The 17,580-nt window shown below is 43.6% G+C and overlaps 1 protein-coding gene across 5 annotated transcripts in view; it reads right to left on the bottom strand.

The window, feature by feature from the left end:
- The window catches only part of INPP5B (inositol polyphosphate-5-phosphatase B), a 123,158-nt gene that overhangs the window by 49,200 nt on the left and 56,378 nt on the right, over positions 1-17,580 (bottom strand). For all 5 annotated transcript variants that reach the window (XM_073572039.1, XM_073572045.1, XM_073572025.1 and 2 more), the window contains 4 exons: positions 11,382-11,498; positions 9,733-9,917; positions 3,824-3,935; positions 1,296-1,405 (listed from right to left, as the gene is read on the bottom strand). In XM_073572039.1, the coding sequence (XP_073428140.1) occupies positions 1,296-1,405; positions 3,824-3,935; positions 9,733-9,917; positions 11,382-11,498 (524 nt within the window). The remainder of the gene's footprint in view (positions 1-1,295; positions 1,406-3,823; positions 3,936-9,732; positions 9,918-11,381; positions 11,499-17,580) is intronic.

Here is a 17,580-nt window from a genome sequence, read left to right as displayed (position 1 = left end):
GCTGAGTCACAAGTTTTGTGACGTAACAGCGATCTCACCAGCGAGATCGCTGTGTGTGACAGCGATCAGCGACCGGCCCCCCTGCCGGTATTCGCTGATCGCTGTTGAAAAGCCCTAGACATTTTTTTGGTTGCTGGTCTCCCACTGGTCAGCACGCATCGCTGCATGTGACAGGCGGGAGACCAGCGATCAGCTGGTAACTAAGGTAAACGCAGGGTTTCTAAGCACGGCGCTGTGCTTAGAAACCCTCTGTGTACCTTAGTTACCAGCGCGCTAATGCAGGGAGCTGGTAACTAAGGTACACATCGGGTTTCAAGTGACGCATGTCCCTTAGAAACCCGATGTGTACCCTAGTTACCAGCGCGCTGGTAACTAAAGTACACAGCGACGCCGCACGCTGGACGTCGCTGGTCCTGATTGCTGGTGAAGCTGTCTGTTTGACAGCTCACCAGCGATCCTGACACGTTGATATCGTTGTTGGGATCGCTGGTGAGTCGCCATGTGTGACGGGGCCCTAAGGCATAACTTTCGTTGTAAGCGTAGACTGCACGCCTGTCCCAAAAGTAATACAGAGGAGAGAAGTACACCAGAGACAGGCAGCATGAAACAAAATGAGATACCCAAAAGGTAAAAATGGATTGCACATTTTTTTTAATCATTTTTAATTACGGTATTCTTAGCATGTTGTCCCCATTTTTTTAAAAAAAGTGGAAAAAAAACCCACAAAAGAAAGATGAGGCAACCCATTTAAGAAGGTATTCACATATCAAGAATTTATAACTTATCCACGAATACACCATAAAAAAAAAAAAAAAAACAACAAAATAAAAAAAAACAAAAAAAAAAAAAAACACTAAAGGGCTGCTTGTTCAGCTTTTACCAAATATCCCATACACTTACAAGGGTATGCCCATCTCCCAGATCATTTCTCAATAAGTAGTAGACGTAATATTAGCAAATAACTCAAATTAGGACTTTAGTATACGGTAATTCTTCACATTCGCCATGTTGCTTACGTATGGGAATACCCCTTTAAATAGAGAGACTACAGAGCACTGCATGAAAACGCAGCTTTCAATGTTATTGTGTAACAGGTGGCCACTTTGCTTTGATAAACAGGGTTAGAAGAACTCTATTCTCCCAAAAGGTTGGGGATTCCAGAGGTCACACCCCACCTATCAGGAACTATTAATATGCTATACATGCTTCTGGGGGGGGATTTATCTTTACTCTTCAGTGTAGTGAACACTAAGTAATTGAACTCACTTTTTTTTGTTCACTTTTCCATAACCTACCTTGTATCCCATTCATCAGAACCAGTGTCATACTTGTAAGTAGGTTGAAACTGTATTTCTCCCTCTGTGAAGCCATCAAAAACTGCTTTGTCATCCATCTGCTGTTTCAGCTTTATAAAACAAAAAAAACAAAAAAAAATTAAACTTGGGATGGTTGGGCGATAGTACTTCTAAACTTGGAAAAATATATTTCTCGTTCGCCTTATTGGGGGACACAGAGACCATGGGTGTATGCTGCTGCCACTAGGAGGCTGACACTATGCACAAAAAAAGGTTAGCTCCTCCTCCGCAGTGTACACCCCACCGACCGGCAGGGAATTCCTCAGTTTAGCTTAGTGTCAGTAGGAGGTAGACACAGGTCTTTGATTAGACCCATATCTACCTCGTTGTGCATCGTTTCTTTTCAGGCTTTTCCGGAGGGATACAGAGTGAACAGTCACATCTGTACTCCCACAAGGAGTCTGTGAGTACGGCGTGTACTGCCACCCCGTAACCTCGCAGCTCTCCGCGGCAGGACCAGCAGCCTTCCTGGCGGACGCCAACACGAAGACGTGTCAGCGATTCAAAGGGTCCTTGTCGCCCGTCTCCCACCCACTCGCCTACCAGAGCCTGTCGGTTGGACGAGACACAGACACTCTTCAGGAACAAGGTACCTTTATTCAACAGGAATCCGGGCCCGGGGCTTTTTTGGTACTCCACCAGGATAAGGTAGTTCTGCGGCTTCTGCCCTCTTTCCTGTCTAAGGTGGTGTCCTCTTTCCACCTCAATGAGGACATTGTTCTTCCGTCCTTCTGTCCGAGTCCAACTCATCCTCGGGAGCGGTCCTTGAACAAGCTGGATGTGGTCAGGGCGATGAGAGTATCTATCCAGGATGACTTCCTTGCGAAAGACAGTCTCTTTTCATCATTCCAGATGGGGCGCGGAAAGGTCACCCAGCTTCAAAGGCCACTATTGCTCGCTGGATCAGATCGGCAATTTTGGAGGCCTACCGAGTTAAGCATCGAGTGGCTCCTCCAGGGATCAGAGCGCACTCTACCCGGGCAGTGGGTGCCTCCTGGGCGGTACGCCACAGGGCTTCCACGCTGCCGCTTTGCAAAGCTGCAACCTGGTCTTCGGTTCACACGTTTGTGAAATTCTACAAAGTTCACACCTACGCTTCGGCGGACGCCAGCCTAGGTAGGAGGATTCTGCAGGCTGCAGTGGTGAGTCCGCTGGCCTGATGGAAGTTTGTTTTCCCACCCCAGGGCCTGCTTTGAGACGTCCCATGGTCTCTGTGTCCCCCAATAAGGCGAACGAGAAAACAGGATTTTGGGGTTGCTTACCATAAAATCTGTTTCTCGGAGCCTTCATTGGGGGACACAGCACTCTCCCATTTTCTACAACTCCTGTTATTATGTTTGTTGGTTGTTTACAGTTGAGTTGTCTGTTCTGTTTTCAATCTATTCTGTTACTTCTCCTACTGCTTTTTCACTAACTGAGGAATTCCCTGCCGGTCGGTGGGGTGTACACTGCGGAGGAGGAGCTAAGCTTTTTTGTGCATAGCGTCAGCCTCCTAGTGGCAGCAGCATACACCCATGGTCTCCGTGTCCCCCAATGAAGGCTCCGAGAAACAGATTTTACGGTAAGCAACCCAAAAAATCCTGTTTTTACTCACTGGCATACAATAGAATAAATAAAAATGTTTTGGGTTTTTTTTCTTTCTACAGCCTAGTTCAGGAAGAAATCTCTCCCTATGTAGCAATTACTGCAACAACCACGCACTCAGCCCCCCAAAAATAGACAAACAAAAGAAACACTACACTAAAGTGAACAAGTCTTGTTGGCAAGTCCTGTTTAAATAATAACCGATTTGATGTATTTTTCTGGAAAGCTTTGCAATTACAATAGACGTTTCTAAATTACTTTCTCTGTGTACATCCAATAGGGGGCGCTAGAGTTCAAGTCCTCTCATTCTCTGAAGAGGCTATTTGCATATTTAAAACACCATTTCAGTCTGTTCTCTTCCTTATTTCAGTGTTGGGGTGGTATTAATGCAAGTTCCCTGCCCCTAGTAATATACTTGCCAACCGTCGTCTTCTGCTCTTCCCTGCGCCACTTCCTGATCTGTCATCTTGTGACTGCAGCTTCGGACTGACCAGACGTCAGAGCTAACAGTCAGAATCTCTCATTGTGGCTCTTAGACTTACATTAAGAAGTGACCTCCAGCTCGTCAAGCGAACACTGGAGTGATTCGGAAAGTCACCACCTGCAGAAGACAACAGCAGAAGATGGCAGGTGGTAAGCATATTACTAGGGGCAGCGAACTTATATTAGTGATACCACTCCAGCAGACAAAAAAAGAGAAAACTAAAAATAAAGCTCCACTGAGGTGGTGCTTTCATTTCAGCAAAGGAGCATTGCATGGCTTCTAAATCTCCTTACACGGCTTGGCTCTCTCCACAAGGAGAAATGTTTCTCTGTAGCCACTAGGAAGAATAATGGTTTAACCTGATAGCAGGAGATTTTACAGACTTCCTCATAATTCATACCTGGTCAAACTTGTAGAGCGTTTTGAAGTCCTTGCAGTCAATGAGCTTCTTAACTCTCTCCATGTCAATGTCCTTTAATCTGTAATTTAGATCTCCGAGCCATAATACAACACTGTAAAACAAGGAATAATATTTGCAGCGTAAGTCCAATAATAAGAAAGCACAACTCTCTAAGTATGCAAACTAAGGCTAAAGTTGAAGCTCTTTCTACCACTGCTGTACCTTCAGGGACTTAGAACCTCAGCTAACCCGGGAGCGGCAGAAGCGAGGATGACGCCAAAGCCGCCTGCAGTGTCTCCTGACCTGGTACTGGACATCAGACGGGACCAGCTAGTGTGCTACATTGAGTGTTGGAGCAACATAAGTGCCAACATTTATATCAGCCCAGATAGAAAACCATGATCCTTACCCCTTAACGTTATTTGATGTATTTATCAGTCCTGAGAACAATGTCCCTTTTGTTCCATAATAAATATGCATCTCATGCTCATTGCAGAGTACACCTTCTGGATTGGTGCGACCAGTTTAACCCTGGTCAATGTTTATAGCGACACATAAGGAATCGGACAGTGGCAGAGTGCCCTCTCCATCAGCACAGCCGCACCCTTGCAGGCTGATCGCGGTGTGCAGGTGGGTGGTTAAGACAACCAGGCACCTGACAAGAACACGTAGGTCTACCATACACTACAGCCTGTATGAGCTGGGGTCTGATAGGATGAGGTAGTGCAGTGCACTACAATAGGAGTGCAATGTATTGCCTATGCAATCATAGAATTGCATATTCATGTCCCCTAGGGCAGGGTTCCCCAACTCCAGTCCTCAAGGCCCACCAACAGATCATGGTTTCAGGATTTCCTTTGTATTGCACAGGTGATCCAATTATCACTTGAGCAATACTAAGGAAATCCTGAAAACATGATCTGTTGGTGGGCCTTGAGGACTGGAATTGGGGAACCCTGCCCTAGGGAAACGAATATTAAAGAAAAAAGAAAGTTATGTCTTTGAATAAAAAAAAGTAAAAAACACCTTCTCCAAAGTCCCTATATTCTTAGAAAAAAAATTGTTACTATGTAAAACAATAAACGTACCTTAACCCCTTAACGACCGTTGATACGCCTTTAAACGGTTGCAGTTATAGGCATTATTCCTCAGCGCCACTTATTAACATTGCTGAAAAATAAGAGTATAGCACCCCCCAAAGTCAAAAAATCTTCGGGGTCTCAGCTACCGGGGGGGTAACAGACCCCAGGGAACATGATTTGGGTTGGGTTTTACCATCACCAGTCTTGTGATCGCTGTTATTCACTGAACAACGGTACCTGTTTAGGTACATCGGGGATCTCGAAACGCGGCATGGCGCCCGCCACTGATTCCAGACAATTTTGCGTTCAAAAAGTCAAACGGTGCTCCCTCTCTTCTGAACCCTGCGTCATGCACCCAAACAGTGGCTTTCCCCCACAACCCCAGTGTACTCGTAGAAATTGCACAACAAATTTTGTGGTCCATTTTCTCTTGTTACCCTTGTAAAAGTAAAAACATTTGGGTATAAAGTACCGTATCTACTCGAGTATAAGCCGACACGAGTATAAGGCTATGTGCACACGTTGCGGATTCAGCTGCGTTTCCGCAGCGGTTTTGGCCCTACGGAAACGCAGCAGTTCCGCTGACCATGTACAGTACAATGAAAGCCTATGGGGTTTAAAAAACGCTGTGCTGATGGTGCGGATTTTTCCGCGCGGTTTTGCTGCTATTTACAAACCGCAGCATGTCAATTGTTTGTGCGGATTCCGCAGCGGTTTCACAATTTTACCATAGTAGAGGTGTGAAACCGCAGGGCAAAACCGCAGACCAAACCGCAGGAAGACTGCAGGTCACTTTACCTGCGTTTCAGCGCGGAAAAACCCGCAGCGGAATCCGCAACGTGCGCACATAGCCTAAGCCGAGGCACCTAATTTTGCCACAAAAAACTGGGTAAACTTATTGACTCGAGGATAAGCAGGGTATGCATTGTCCCTTCATCCGTATCCTGGTATGCATGACCCCCCATCGCTGACATAGTATGCATGGCGCTCCCCCATCCCTGTCATCGTATGCGTGGCTCTCCCCCCCGTCGCTGTCATTATATGCGTGACCCCCCAGTCGCTGTCCTTGTATGCATGGCTCCCCCCCGTCGCTGTCCTTGTATGCATGGCTCCTTATGCCCAATCCTTGTATTCATGGTTCCTATATAAAAGAAAAAAAAAAAAAATTCCTACTTGCCTTGCCTGTGCGCCTTCGCTGCATCTCATTCCAGCTCCAGCAGCTCTTCCTGCTGAGCGATCACATGGCCCCGCTCATTAAGGCAATGAAAATTCACTCCACGCCTATGAGAGTGGAGAGGCGTGAACATTCATTACCTTAATGAGTGGGGCCACGTGATCGCTTGGCCGGAAGAGCGGCTGGTGTGGGAATGAACTAGATGCAACGCGTAAGGAAGTTAAGAAGGATGTGTGCTGAAAGCAGGTGGCTGTCACTGTGCGCTATTACAGAGAAATGAATAATCACTGCCAGCGCAGTGAATATTCGTTTCTCTTTAGCAGCGGCACAGGTTTTAACCACAGCCGCCAACTCCTGCCTCTGTGACCCACTGCACCACCTCACCTGCCCTCTTTCTGGGACAAATGACCCGTGTATAAGCTGAGTGAGGGGTGTTCTCAGCACAAAAAAATGTGCTGAAAAACTCGGCTTACACACGAGTATATACAGTACATTTTTTGTGAAAAAATTAAAAATGTTCATTTTTTCCTTCCACATTGCTTTAGTTCTCGTGAAGCACCTGAAGGGTTAATAAGCTTCTTGAATGTGGCTTTGAGAACGTTGAGGGGGTGCCGTTTTTTAAATGGTGCCATTTTTGGGTATTTTGTGTCATATTGACCACCCAAACTCACTTCAAATGTGAGGTGGTCCCTAAAAAAAGTGATTTTGTAAATTTTGTTGCAAAAATGAGAAAATCACTGGTCAATTTTTAACCCTTACAAAGTTATAAAAGCAAAAAACAAATTCTGATGTAAAGTAGACATGTGGGAAATGTTATTTATTAACTAGTTTGTGTGACACGACTCTGATTTAAGGGCACAAAAATTAAAAGTTTGAAAATTGCTAAATTTTCAAAAATGTTGCCAAATTTTCGTTGTTTTTTTTTCAGAAACGCAAGTCATTTCAAAGAAATTTTACCACTAACATGAAGTACAATATGTCATGAAAAAACATTCTCAGAATCAGTGGAATCCATTGATGCGTTCCAGAGCTATAACCTCAAAGTGACAGTGGTCAGAATTGTAAAAATTGGCCTGGTCATTAAGGTCAAAATTGGCTGGGTCATTAAGGGGTTAAGAGAGATAACATTTGTACACACTACTTTATTCTGCACAGTCCAATCACTGCACCCCCCTCCTGACACAAAAAAAGAAAAATAGAAAAAATAAATGCCAGAATTGCAGGAGGGAGTACAAAACTAGTTAAATGTTGTTTATGCCTAGTGTTCTTTATGTATTACATAATTTACCTATTTGGATTACTAAATACTAGTTTTGAAAGATGTACAATAATTTTCAGTGATTTGGTTTAGAGAAGAGGAACACCTAGGATAAAACTAGAAAAGTTGCTAGCCTCTCAATTCCAACATTTTAAAGGGTGGGTTCTGGATGGGATGAAAGGTGCAGGGGTCCCAGTACTAAAATTTATGGGTTGGAGTGGAAATCTGATAGATATTCTAGAGACCACTAAGTTTAAAGGTCAATTTTAGGCATTTTCCGACTTTTTCTTAAAATTTGGAGGTACTATAAGTGGTTGGGAATGTGTGAATATACATACACTAGCTAAAGAGCCCGGCGTTGCCCAGGAATAGTATTCCCTGTGTATAGTATATACAGTACGTGTATGTCATCTCCCCCAGTATATAGTATATACGTGTATGACATCTCCCCCTGTATATAGTATATACCTGTATGTCATCTCCCCCTGTATATGTGGCGCCCCTGAGGCTCAGTCGCCACAGAGGTACTGCACCTTCTCCTAAGGTGCAGTGCCCCACCACCTAGGTAAGTTGGGAACTCCTTTCCACGCTCCAACACCTGCACCCCACACACAGGATAGTTCAGCAGGACCCCATTGCGACTCCATGCTTAGAGGGTAGCAGAGCACCTTTCGTGGGTCCTTGCTTCGTAACACAAGATGTGCTGGGAGGTGGGTGGAGTTAGGATATATAAAAGGTTGGGTAGGTTTAGAATTACAGGTTCAGTCTGGAGGTCAGTCAGTCAGGAGAGTCTGAGGACGGATCCCTGGAAGAAGGGATGGAGGAAGGAGTGCTGCAGCTGCCTCAGTGACCTGAGCCAGCTGGCACGGGAAAGGAACAGAAGGAGAAAGACGTAGAACTGCAACCTAAGCTTCCATAAGAGAGAGAAGGAACAGTGCGGAACGAATGAGTAGGAGAACAGAGAGGAGTTGTGGGTTGGAAGAGGAACCCTGCCTATAGCTTCTCAGCGCAAGGCCGGGGCCCGGTACCCGAGGTTGTATGTACACTTATGGTTCTGCAGCAGACACCGGTGGAGTAGTTGGCTGTAAATGCATTACTCCCATCCAAGACTCGGGGCACAACAGCAACTGAATAGAGAGCCAGGACTCTGGAGAAGGGAGTCCCCGAGAGAGGCTACAGCTGTCTGCCATACGAGTAGAGTTGTTAGGAACATCTGACAGGAGGAACTTCAGAGTACCACGGTACTGGAGCTCTTCACACTAAAAGGCGCAATAGAGGATTCGTTCAGGAGAGGTACATGTTGGCGGAGTGTTGGAGAGGAGAATCCTGACTTGCCCGGGAGGTTGATTGAGTCTCTGCCCCGGAGGACACGGCACGGGGGCAGGCACCAGTGTGTACCACGAACTGTGAGTAAAGCTTTGGAACTGCAAGCCCTGGTGTCTTCCATTCATTTGTGCGCCAACACCGTCAGCACCGCTACATCTGGGTAGCAACATTACTCTCACCGCCTGCACCTATTCTCATCTATTGCCATTACACTGCCCTGGGGTTACAGCTTCACCTGTGGGGAGCTACACCATCTATGCTGCAACACACCATCAGCCCCAGAGGATCTGCACACAGCGTTGGCTTAACATCTTGCTTGCCAAACACCACAGGTGGCGTCACGAACTACCACATAAACTATATCACAAACCACCATTGATTTGGGTGTCCAGGGCCACGGACCGGGTCACCGCCGCTGTGACACCACATACCCCTGACACCGGCCCGGTACCGAGTACCCCACAGCCCTGGGAGGGCGACCCAAATATAGTATATACGTGTATGTCATCTCCCCCAGTATATACGTGTATGTCATCTCCCCCAGTATATAGTATATACCTGTATGTCATCTCCCCCTGTATATAGTATATATAGGTGGAAGATGACATAATTATTGGCTTTTGATCACTGTGATTGGGTCTATTGCAATGATCAAAAGAAACCAATGGAAAAAAATCCCTGCTGTTGACAGCCAGTCTCGGCTGGCGCATTGAGAATGCACCTGCCATTGTTTTTTTTGAGGAAGAAGAGGCGAAGTGCCATGGGACATAATTTCTCTGTCATCTAGCATGTACTTCATGTAAGAAGAGAGAGAGACATGATTTTAATAACGTGGTTGGGAACCGGAAAATCCAGCCCTAATCATGTTCACTAGGGTAGCTGAGACCCCGGACGAAGACACTGAACGCAGTGGCAAACACTATGTGAATGATGCAGTCTAATTCATTATGGATTGGCTCGGACCTCTCAATTGGTCAGAGCACTTATCATTCATGTTTCAATTTATTCCAAATTAGCTGTAGGAAATCAACATCACAGTGGTGGTAAAATTGTAAAATGGGACACATACTCATGCTTGTGAATAGTCAGGGGAAGTGTTGGGTCCACCTCAGGAAACTGCATCCTGGAGCAGATGTCTTTGAAGTCCTGGTTCCTCCTCTCATATTCATCAACGTGAGCAGCCAAATGGGAGTTAACAACGCAAATGTGAGTATTATGGAAACGAAAACGGATAGCCACACCTCCTTTGTTACCCTGCAGAGTGCACATGAAGATACACTTTAATTGTTTGCTGTAGTCTAGCAGAACAAAAACTGTCACTTTTATAAAAACTTCATAAAACTGTGATTTTGGATTGTTACTAGTGATGAACGAGTAGACTCTTTGCCTGGGTTTTCCCGAGCATGCTCGGGTGTCCTCTGAGTATTTTGGCATGCTCGGAGATTTAGTTTTTGTCGACACAGCTGCATAACTTGCAACTGCTAGACAGCCTGAATACAACATTTGGGGATTGCCTGTTTGTTAGGGAATCTCCGCATTTATTCAGGCTTTCTAGCAGCCGCAAATCATGCAGCTGCGTCAACAAAAACTAAATCTCCGATCATGCCAAAATACTCGGAAGACACCAGAGCATGCTTGGGAAAACCTGAGCAACGAGTATACTCGCTCATCACTAATTGTTATTGAAAATATAACTAAGCAACAGGTTTGAGCAACCCCTAACAATGTAATAGGTCTCCGGGAGAAGAGGTCAGTAGGTCCCAATGTCCACACCCTCCACCACTCATGAGTTAGGAGTCTTTTTAATAAAGCACTCAAAGTAAAGAAGCATTTGTGGTGCATATAAAACTAATTGACATGTACGTTATTAAATGCTTACATTATAAAATGTCAATTATAGGTTTGTGTATCAGAGAGGACCTGTCACCAGGTCAAAAGTTGGTGTTGTGGTTTTTTTTTTTTTTTTTTTTAATTTTATTTCCACTCTTCACCTGCTCTGTTTTTACATCGGCCAAACAGTTAAAGCGATATCATCCTTTTTATTTGGTGGTAATTTCTATGGCCTTTACCAAGGAGGCATTGCTCACAGGATTCTCTGGGGGCATGTCTTTGAGCAACTCTGCATTATTACCCTACGAGCCACATACCCGTGATAAGACCAAATTAGTACTAAACGAAAAGGCCCATGACTATATGAAGCATTTCAAAAACACAACGAAAAAAACAGAATGCCCAGGAAATAAAATAAGATCAAATACCGGTCCTCTTTAAAAAGCATACACAGCAATTCTTATATTATACAATACCAGTCAGTAGATGATTATAGGAGAGCCCCAGCTCTATAATATGATCACTTATATTGCCCAATCATCCACAAATACTTTCCTTGCACTACAACTACAAATGCTTCAAGGCTCAAAATGCATCATCAGAAGAAAAAAAATGTTCACATCTCTTTCTGGTTCTAGTTTTTGCTCTTTGATGTGTATTCAAGGTTACATTTTAATGGACTTTTTAAAAAAGGGGCTATTTAGTTGATATCAGAAATGAAGGGTTTCTGGAACACATTTTGGTTTTAGTACTACTTAGGTGGAGACCAGACAGATTTTTTTCCATTTGTGCATCTCATTGATAATCCCTCTGAATCCATTAGCCAAAGAAAGGTGTGGGCGAGTTGCTAAAATGTTTCGGCTTATTATTTATATAAACTCAACTCACCATCCTTCCCATGAGTCCTGTGCCCACAGTCTCAGCTTCCACCTCCGAAACGCGATTTGCCAGATCCTTCTTCACATACAGCAGCAACATTATCCCCACAAGTCGGATCAACTTAATCTATAGACACAATAAGGAATAGAAAGGACACGGCTGGTGAATTATCCACTTCTCATAGTCAATGAGACATGACAGGTGATGACTAAAGGAAGAGATCTTGGAATTGTTCGGAGATTCATTAATACTTGAGCGCCGATAAATTATACAACATACTAGTTTTCCAAATTCCATCACAAGGACACAATTTGAAGCAATCCTAACATTTTTGTATTATAGTGATAATGCGCAGTGCCTAACATTTTTGTATTATAGTGATAATGCGCAGTGCCTAACATTTTTGTATTATAGTGATAATGCGCAGTGTCCTCCTCAAGACGATTCTCACTTTGATTGTCTAGATAAAAGTCAACCAGTAGTAGACCACTTCAGCATAAAATTTGCCAATGTATACAAACCCCAAAGGGACATCTGTATAGATGAATCTCGAATTCACTTCAAAGGGAGGCCAAAATTCTGACCTCAGGGTACACCCACAGATTTAGGGTTTACGAAGAAAGACGATACAATTGACCACTCTCTCCTGGGAGCGAGTGGAAAAATAGTGAGGGGAAATGGTGCACCAACTGCTGGATCAGGATCAGGAGAAATTGCACACAAAACTTTGGGGTCCATTTTCTCCTGTTACCCTTGTGAAAATGAAAAATTTGGGGATACTGCAACTTTTTCGAGGGGGAAAAAATGTATTTTTCATTTTCACGGCTCAACATTTTCAAACTTTCAAACTGTGTGAAGCAGCTGCAGGTTCAAGGTGCTCAACACACCTCTGGATAAATTAATTGAGGGGTGTAGTTTTCAAAATGGTTTAATTAGTGGGGGGGATTTCATCTTTTAGGCACATCAGGATCTCTCCAAACGTCACATGGCATTCGCTATCACAGCTAATTTTGCGCTCCAAAAGTCAAATAGTGCCACTTCCCTTCAAACTCTTGCCGTGCGCCCAAACAGTAGTTTTCCGTCCGACATGGGGTATTGGTGTACTTAGAAAAAAATGGTTTTGAGCACTTTGAGGGTCACAGCTTTTAAAATGGTGTCACAGAGGTATTTTCTGTCACTCAGGCTCCTCAAAGTCAACTGAAATGTAACAAGGTGCTTAACCCCCGGATATTTTTTCGGTTTTGCGTTTTTTTTTGCTCCTCTTCTTTCCAGACCCATAACTTTTTATTTTTCCGTCAATAAGGCCATGTGAGGGCATGTTTTTTGCACAACACCATTGGTTTTACCATGTCTTGTACTAGAAAATGGAAAAAAAAATTCCAACTGCGGTGAAATTGAAAAAAAGTGCAATCCCACACTTGTCTTTTGTTTGGCTTTTTTACTAGGGTCACTAATGCTAAAACTGACCTGCCAATATGATTCTCCAGATCATTATGAGTTCATAGACATCAAACATGTCTATGTTCTTTCTTTATCCAAGTGGTGAAAAAAAATCCAAATGTTGTTAAAAAATCTAAATAAAAATTGCGCTATTTTTCAATGCCCGTAGCATCACTATTTTTCGTGATCTCAGGTTGGGAGAGGGCTTAGTTTTTGGGCACCGAGCTGACGTTTTTAATTAAATGTTTTGGTTCAGATACGGTCCCTTATTTTGATTGCCCATTATTGCATTTTTTTTAAAACACAAATTTTATTTCAAATTTTCATAGACATTGCTTCATTTCACATGACAAGTCATTTTTCCAATAAACAGACAATAACTCAGCCTATCATCCTCCCTTCCAACTCTCCCTCTTCCTCTTACATTTTCAATGATCTCCCCTAGCAACTTCACACACATGTTATGTCTAGACCACTTGTAAAACACAGATTGCAAGCATCGCCTCTGTAAAATATCACCACAGAATTTTCCTTTTTAACTCCTGTCCCAACCAGGACCTTACACCTCGCCTTCATTAGCCAACTTCAGTTTCCCCAAATTGCTTTGGATGTCTTCCAGTAGGTACCATTCTGTATATTTAAAGGGCCTTACTATTCTCCTCATTTCCTCTTCATCACATTGTCTTACTATGAAATGCCTCCATTTTTTAAAGAATTTACCCGTCAGACCCTCCTTGTGCCTTTCCGCCTCTAGCTGTTCGATTCTGAGTAAAGATTTAATCTGTCCCATCACCTCTTCCATCGACGGCACACTTCCCTCAAGCCATTTGGACAGTAAAGCCCTCTTACCTATCATCGCCACCCCATGAAACAATTTTGGTAATTTGGGCCTCTGTTCCTCCCCTCCTCTTACTACCTGTCCCTTGTTCCTATAATGAAAGATCCACAGCAATGGATCCATCTCAATTTCCACACTCCCCACTATTTGCATAAATGTTTGCAATCTTTTCCAGAATTTCTGGCTCTCTGGGCATTGCCAGATCCCATGGAATAGGTCTGTTTTTGGCAATTTACATTTGGGGCACTGAGTTACTCTGTTTATCTGTTGTGTATTTGGGATGTTAAAACTATAGATTGCTCTATGCATCAGTCTATATTGAGTGTCCCTCCAACCTTCATTAATCACCTCCTTCCTCATCTTCATCCACCCCTGTAATATCTTATCCCCTGCTTCAGAGTCACCCAGTTGTCTTGCCCATGCTCTCCAAACTTGTTCTGGGCATATTGGAATCAAAACCTCCCTCAAAGCTTTATATAATGCGGAGATCGAATTCTCATGTCGGTCTTTCATAATAATTCTGTCCAAGTCATTCGTCACCTGTTCCATTCTAACATCCCTCAGTTGTGACATTAGCCCCTTTTCTATCTGTTTGTATTGGAGGATTTGAAATGTGGATAGCCCATATTTTGTCACGATTTCCTGGTATGTCAGCCATCTATTCTCCGTCTCATGTATTAGATCTGTCACCCTTTTTATCCCCTTGTTCCTCCATTCTGAAAATAGTTTGTGTCTCTTCCCGCTGGGAAATCTGGGAACCTCCATATATCAAGATGTTTGGATATTCTCCAAGACAACCTGAATTTTTTCCTCACTGCTTTCCAGGCCATCACCGTATCTCTACATACCAGTGAGTGTTTAATGTTCCTTGGTATGTTGGCCAATGACGTGTGCAATAGTGCCCCTAAATCCCAGGGTTTACAAAACTCACTCTCCAAACGTATGTCAGAATGCCCATTTGTCTTCCTCAACCAGTCTATGGTGTGCCTCATCAGGCATGCCAAATTATACCCTCTAATATTTCGCAGTTTAATGCCTCCTTGTTCCAAAGATTGCATCAATTTTTCCGTTTTAATTCTCGGTCTTTTCCCCCTCCATAGGAATGTCGAAAATGCTTTATTCAATCTATTTATGTCTGTGTGTTTCAACAACATGGGGATGGTCTGCATTGGGTAGAGTAACTTTGGAAAGCACATCATTTTCAAGAGATGATTTCTACCTAGCAAAGATAACGGTAGCCCTTCCCACATCTTCAATTCCCGTTCTATTTTCTGTATCAAAGGTTTGTAGTTTAATTCATATATCGATGCTGACGTACGTCCCATCTGTATTCCTAGATATTTAAGATGTGACTTTGCTATTGGTATCCCACAGATTTCCCCCCTTGTTCCATCTGCTACCATTAGTGGCATCTTTTGCCCACAGAGAAATAGTATTTCACACTTTGTTCTGTTCAATTTAAAACCCGACAAGCTCCCGTACTCCTCTATCTGTTTTATCACTTTTGGTAGGTCCCTCTGAGGATTGTTCATGAATAATATAATATCATCCGCAAATAGTGCTGAGTACAGTCGTTCCTTCCCAACACTAATACCTTCGAAACAATCTCCTTCATTTAACAGTCGAGACAATGGCTCAATGGCAAGGTTAAACAGGAGAGGTGACAGTGGACATCCCTGTCTAGTCCCTTTGTTCAATGGGAAAGACTGCGACAGGAACCCGGGCGTTGCCACCCTCGCCTGAGGATTCGCGTATAATACTCCTATAAATGTACGAAAAGCTCCCTCTATCCCCATATTATCTAGTACCGTCTCCAGCCATGTCCACCCCACGCTGTCGAACGCTTTTTCAGCATCAAGCGTGACCATGGCTGGACATTCCTCCTTTCGAAGATCTCTGTGTCTAATAGCATCCATTATCAACATGGCCCTCCGCACATTTGTCACCGCTGCCCTCCCTTTAACAAACCCCGATTGTGCCGGTGAAATTAAATTTGGTATTATCTCCGCCAACCTATTGGCCATCAATTTGGCCAAGATTTTAAGATCCTGATTTATTAATGAAATTGGCCTATAATTTGCTGGGTTGTCTAGATTCTTATCACCCTTGGGTATCAATTTTATGTACGCAGTGTTGAGATGTCCCGAAATGTCACATCCTCCCAGTATTTTATTGTACATTCTAGTCAAAACCGGCGCTTTCTGCTCTCTCATTTCTTTATAAAATTCCCCATTGAACCCGTCAGGTCCCGGTGCCTTGTGTACGTTCAAATCCCTTATTACCGACTGTACTTCTTCTATTGTTATTTCCGCGTTCAATCTAGACAGCTCTTCCGAATTTATTTGCGAAAGTTTTATTTTTCCCAACAGATCACTTCCCCTGTCACCCGTCTCTTCCCCCCTGCTATATAATTTCGCATAATACTTCCCCAAAATCTCTGTAATCTCCTTTGGGTTTGAGGATTTGCTCCCATCCGGTCTAGTCATATTAGTTATCAAGGTCATTGGTCGTCGTCCTTTCGCCAAATTGGCCAATAATTTCCCCGCTTTATTGCCAAATTTGTGTAGATCAACTTCCTGTTGTGATCGTATCAGATCCTCTCGTTTCCTCGCCCAAGAATGAAATTCCTGTCTCGCTGCCTTCCACTCCTCTTTCGCACTTTGTGTCTTGTTTGCTAAGTACCCCGCGTATTTCTCTCTGAGGGCCTCACTTGCGTCTTGGTATTGTTTATGAGTATGCTTTCTAAGTTTAGCTACATGTCCCATCAATCTTCCTCTCAGTACTGTTTTTGCAGTTTCCCAGAACAACATTACATCCGCCGCATGTTCACTATTAGTTCTGATATAATCATCCCACCATTCGATCAGTTTTGGCAAATTCCTTGTCTCTAAGCAAAAACGACGGAAACCTCCACAGATAATCTGTCCCCCTCTGTATTATATCAGTGATGTCTAAAAGCACTGGGCTGTGATCCGATATCACCATATCCTCAATAACCACATCTCTAACCCTATGCATCAGAAGTTGGTCAACCAAAATGTAGTCAATCCTGGACCACGCTTCATGAGGATGTGAATAGTGAGTGTACTCCCGGTCATTTGGATGATGCAATCTCCAGCTATCTTTCAAATTTGTGTCCTCCAAAAGCTTGGCCATTAAACCTTTTACCTCCCTAATCGGCCTACCATCATCCCTACTATATCTCTTGTCTTCCCCCCTTGAAACCACCGCATTAAAGTCCCCTCCAACCACCCTTTTGAGTTCTGTATCCTTTTCCAATTCCTGAGTGATGAAGTTAAAAAAAGAAGTTTGTTCATAATTGGGGGCATATATGTTATGTATACCAAATTCTCCCTGTGGACTGGAAATTTTGATGTGGATATACCTCCCTTCTTCGTCATTGGTCTGAGACACTATCGTGTGGTTGAAATTTTTGTTGATCAAAATCATCACCCCTGCCTTGCGTCCCATGAAGCCTGACCCAACTACTTTTCCCACCCATAATTTCTGCATACAAAAGAAATCTCCCTGGGGTAGGTGGGTCTCCTGTAATAATGCTATATCCACTTTCAATCTTTTGAGGTGCCTCAATATCATCATACGTTTATGTGGTGACTTCAATCCTTTCACATTCCATGTCACTATTTTAACCATTATCCCAATTCCTCAAATATTTCAAGTCGCCATGTGGTCTTTCATATATGTGGTGTTGTGCTTCCTTCAAACGTTCAGTGCGCTTATGCCGTTGCATTCCCTGTACCCATCTACCCTTCCTGTATCCATTAACAATTAACAACCCCTCAACTATCCCCCCCTTTACAATCAAGCGTCTCTGCACTCCCATTTTTTCTGTGATGCTCCTGGCTCCGCTATTCCCCCTCAGCCATTTAATTAAGAATTTTACGTAGTCTATCCCTCGTTAATTTGTTA

This window comes from Dendrobates tinctorius, unplaced genomic scaffold, assembly GCF_039654945.1.
Source record: "Dendrobates tinctorius isolate UK_male_01 unplaced genomic scaffold, ASM3965494v1 ptg000007l, whole genome shotgun sequence".
NCBI classification, from domain to species: domain Eukaryota; kingdom Metazoa; phylum Chordata; class Amphibia; order Anura; family Dendrobatidae; genus Dendrobates; species Dendrobates tinctorius.
Note: the sequence above shows the minus strand (reverse complement) of the source record. Positions and strands in the feature narration are given on the sequence as shown.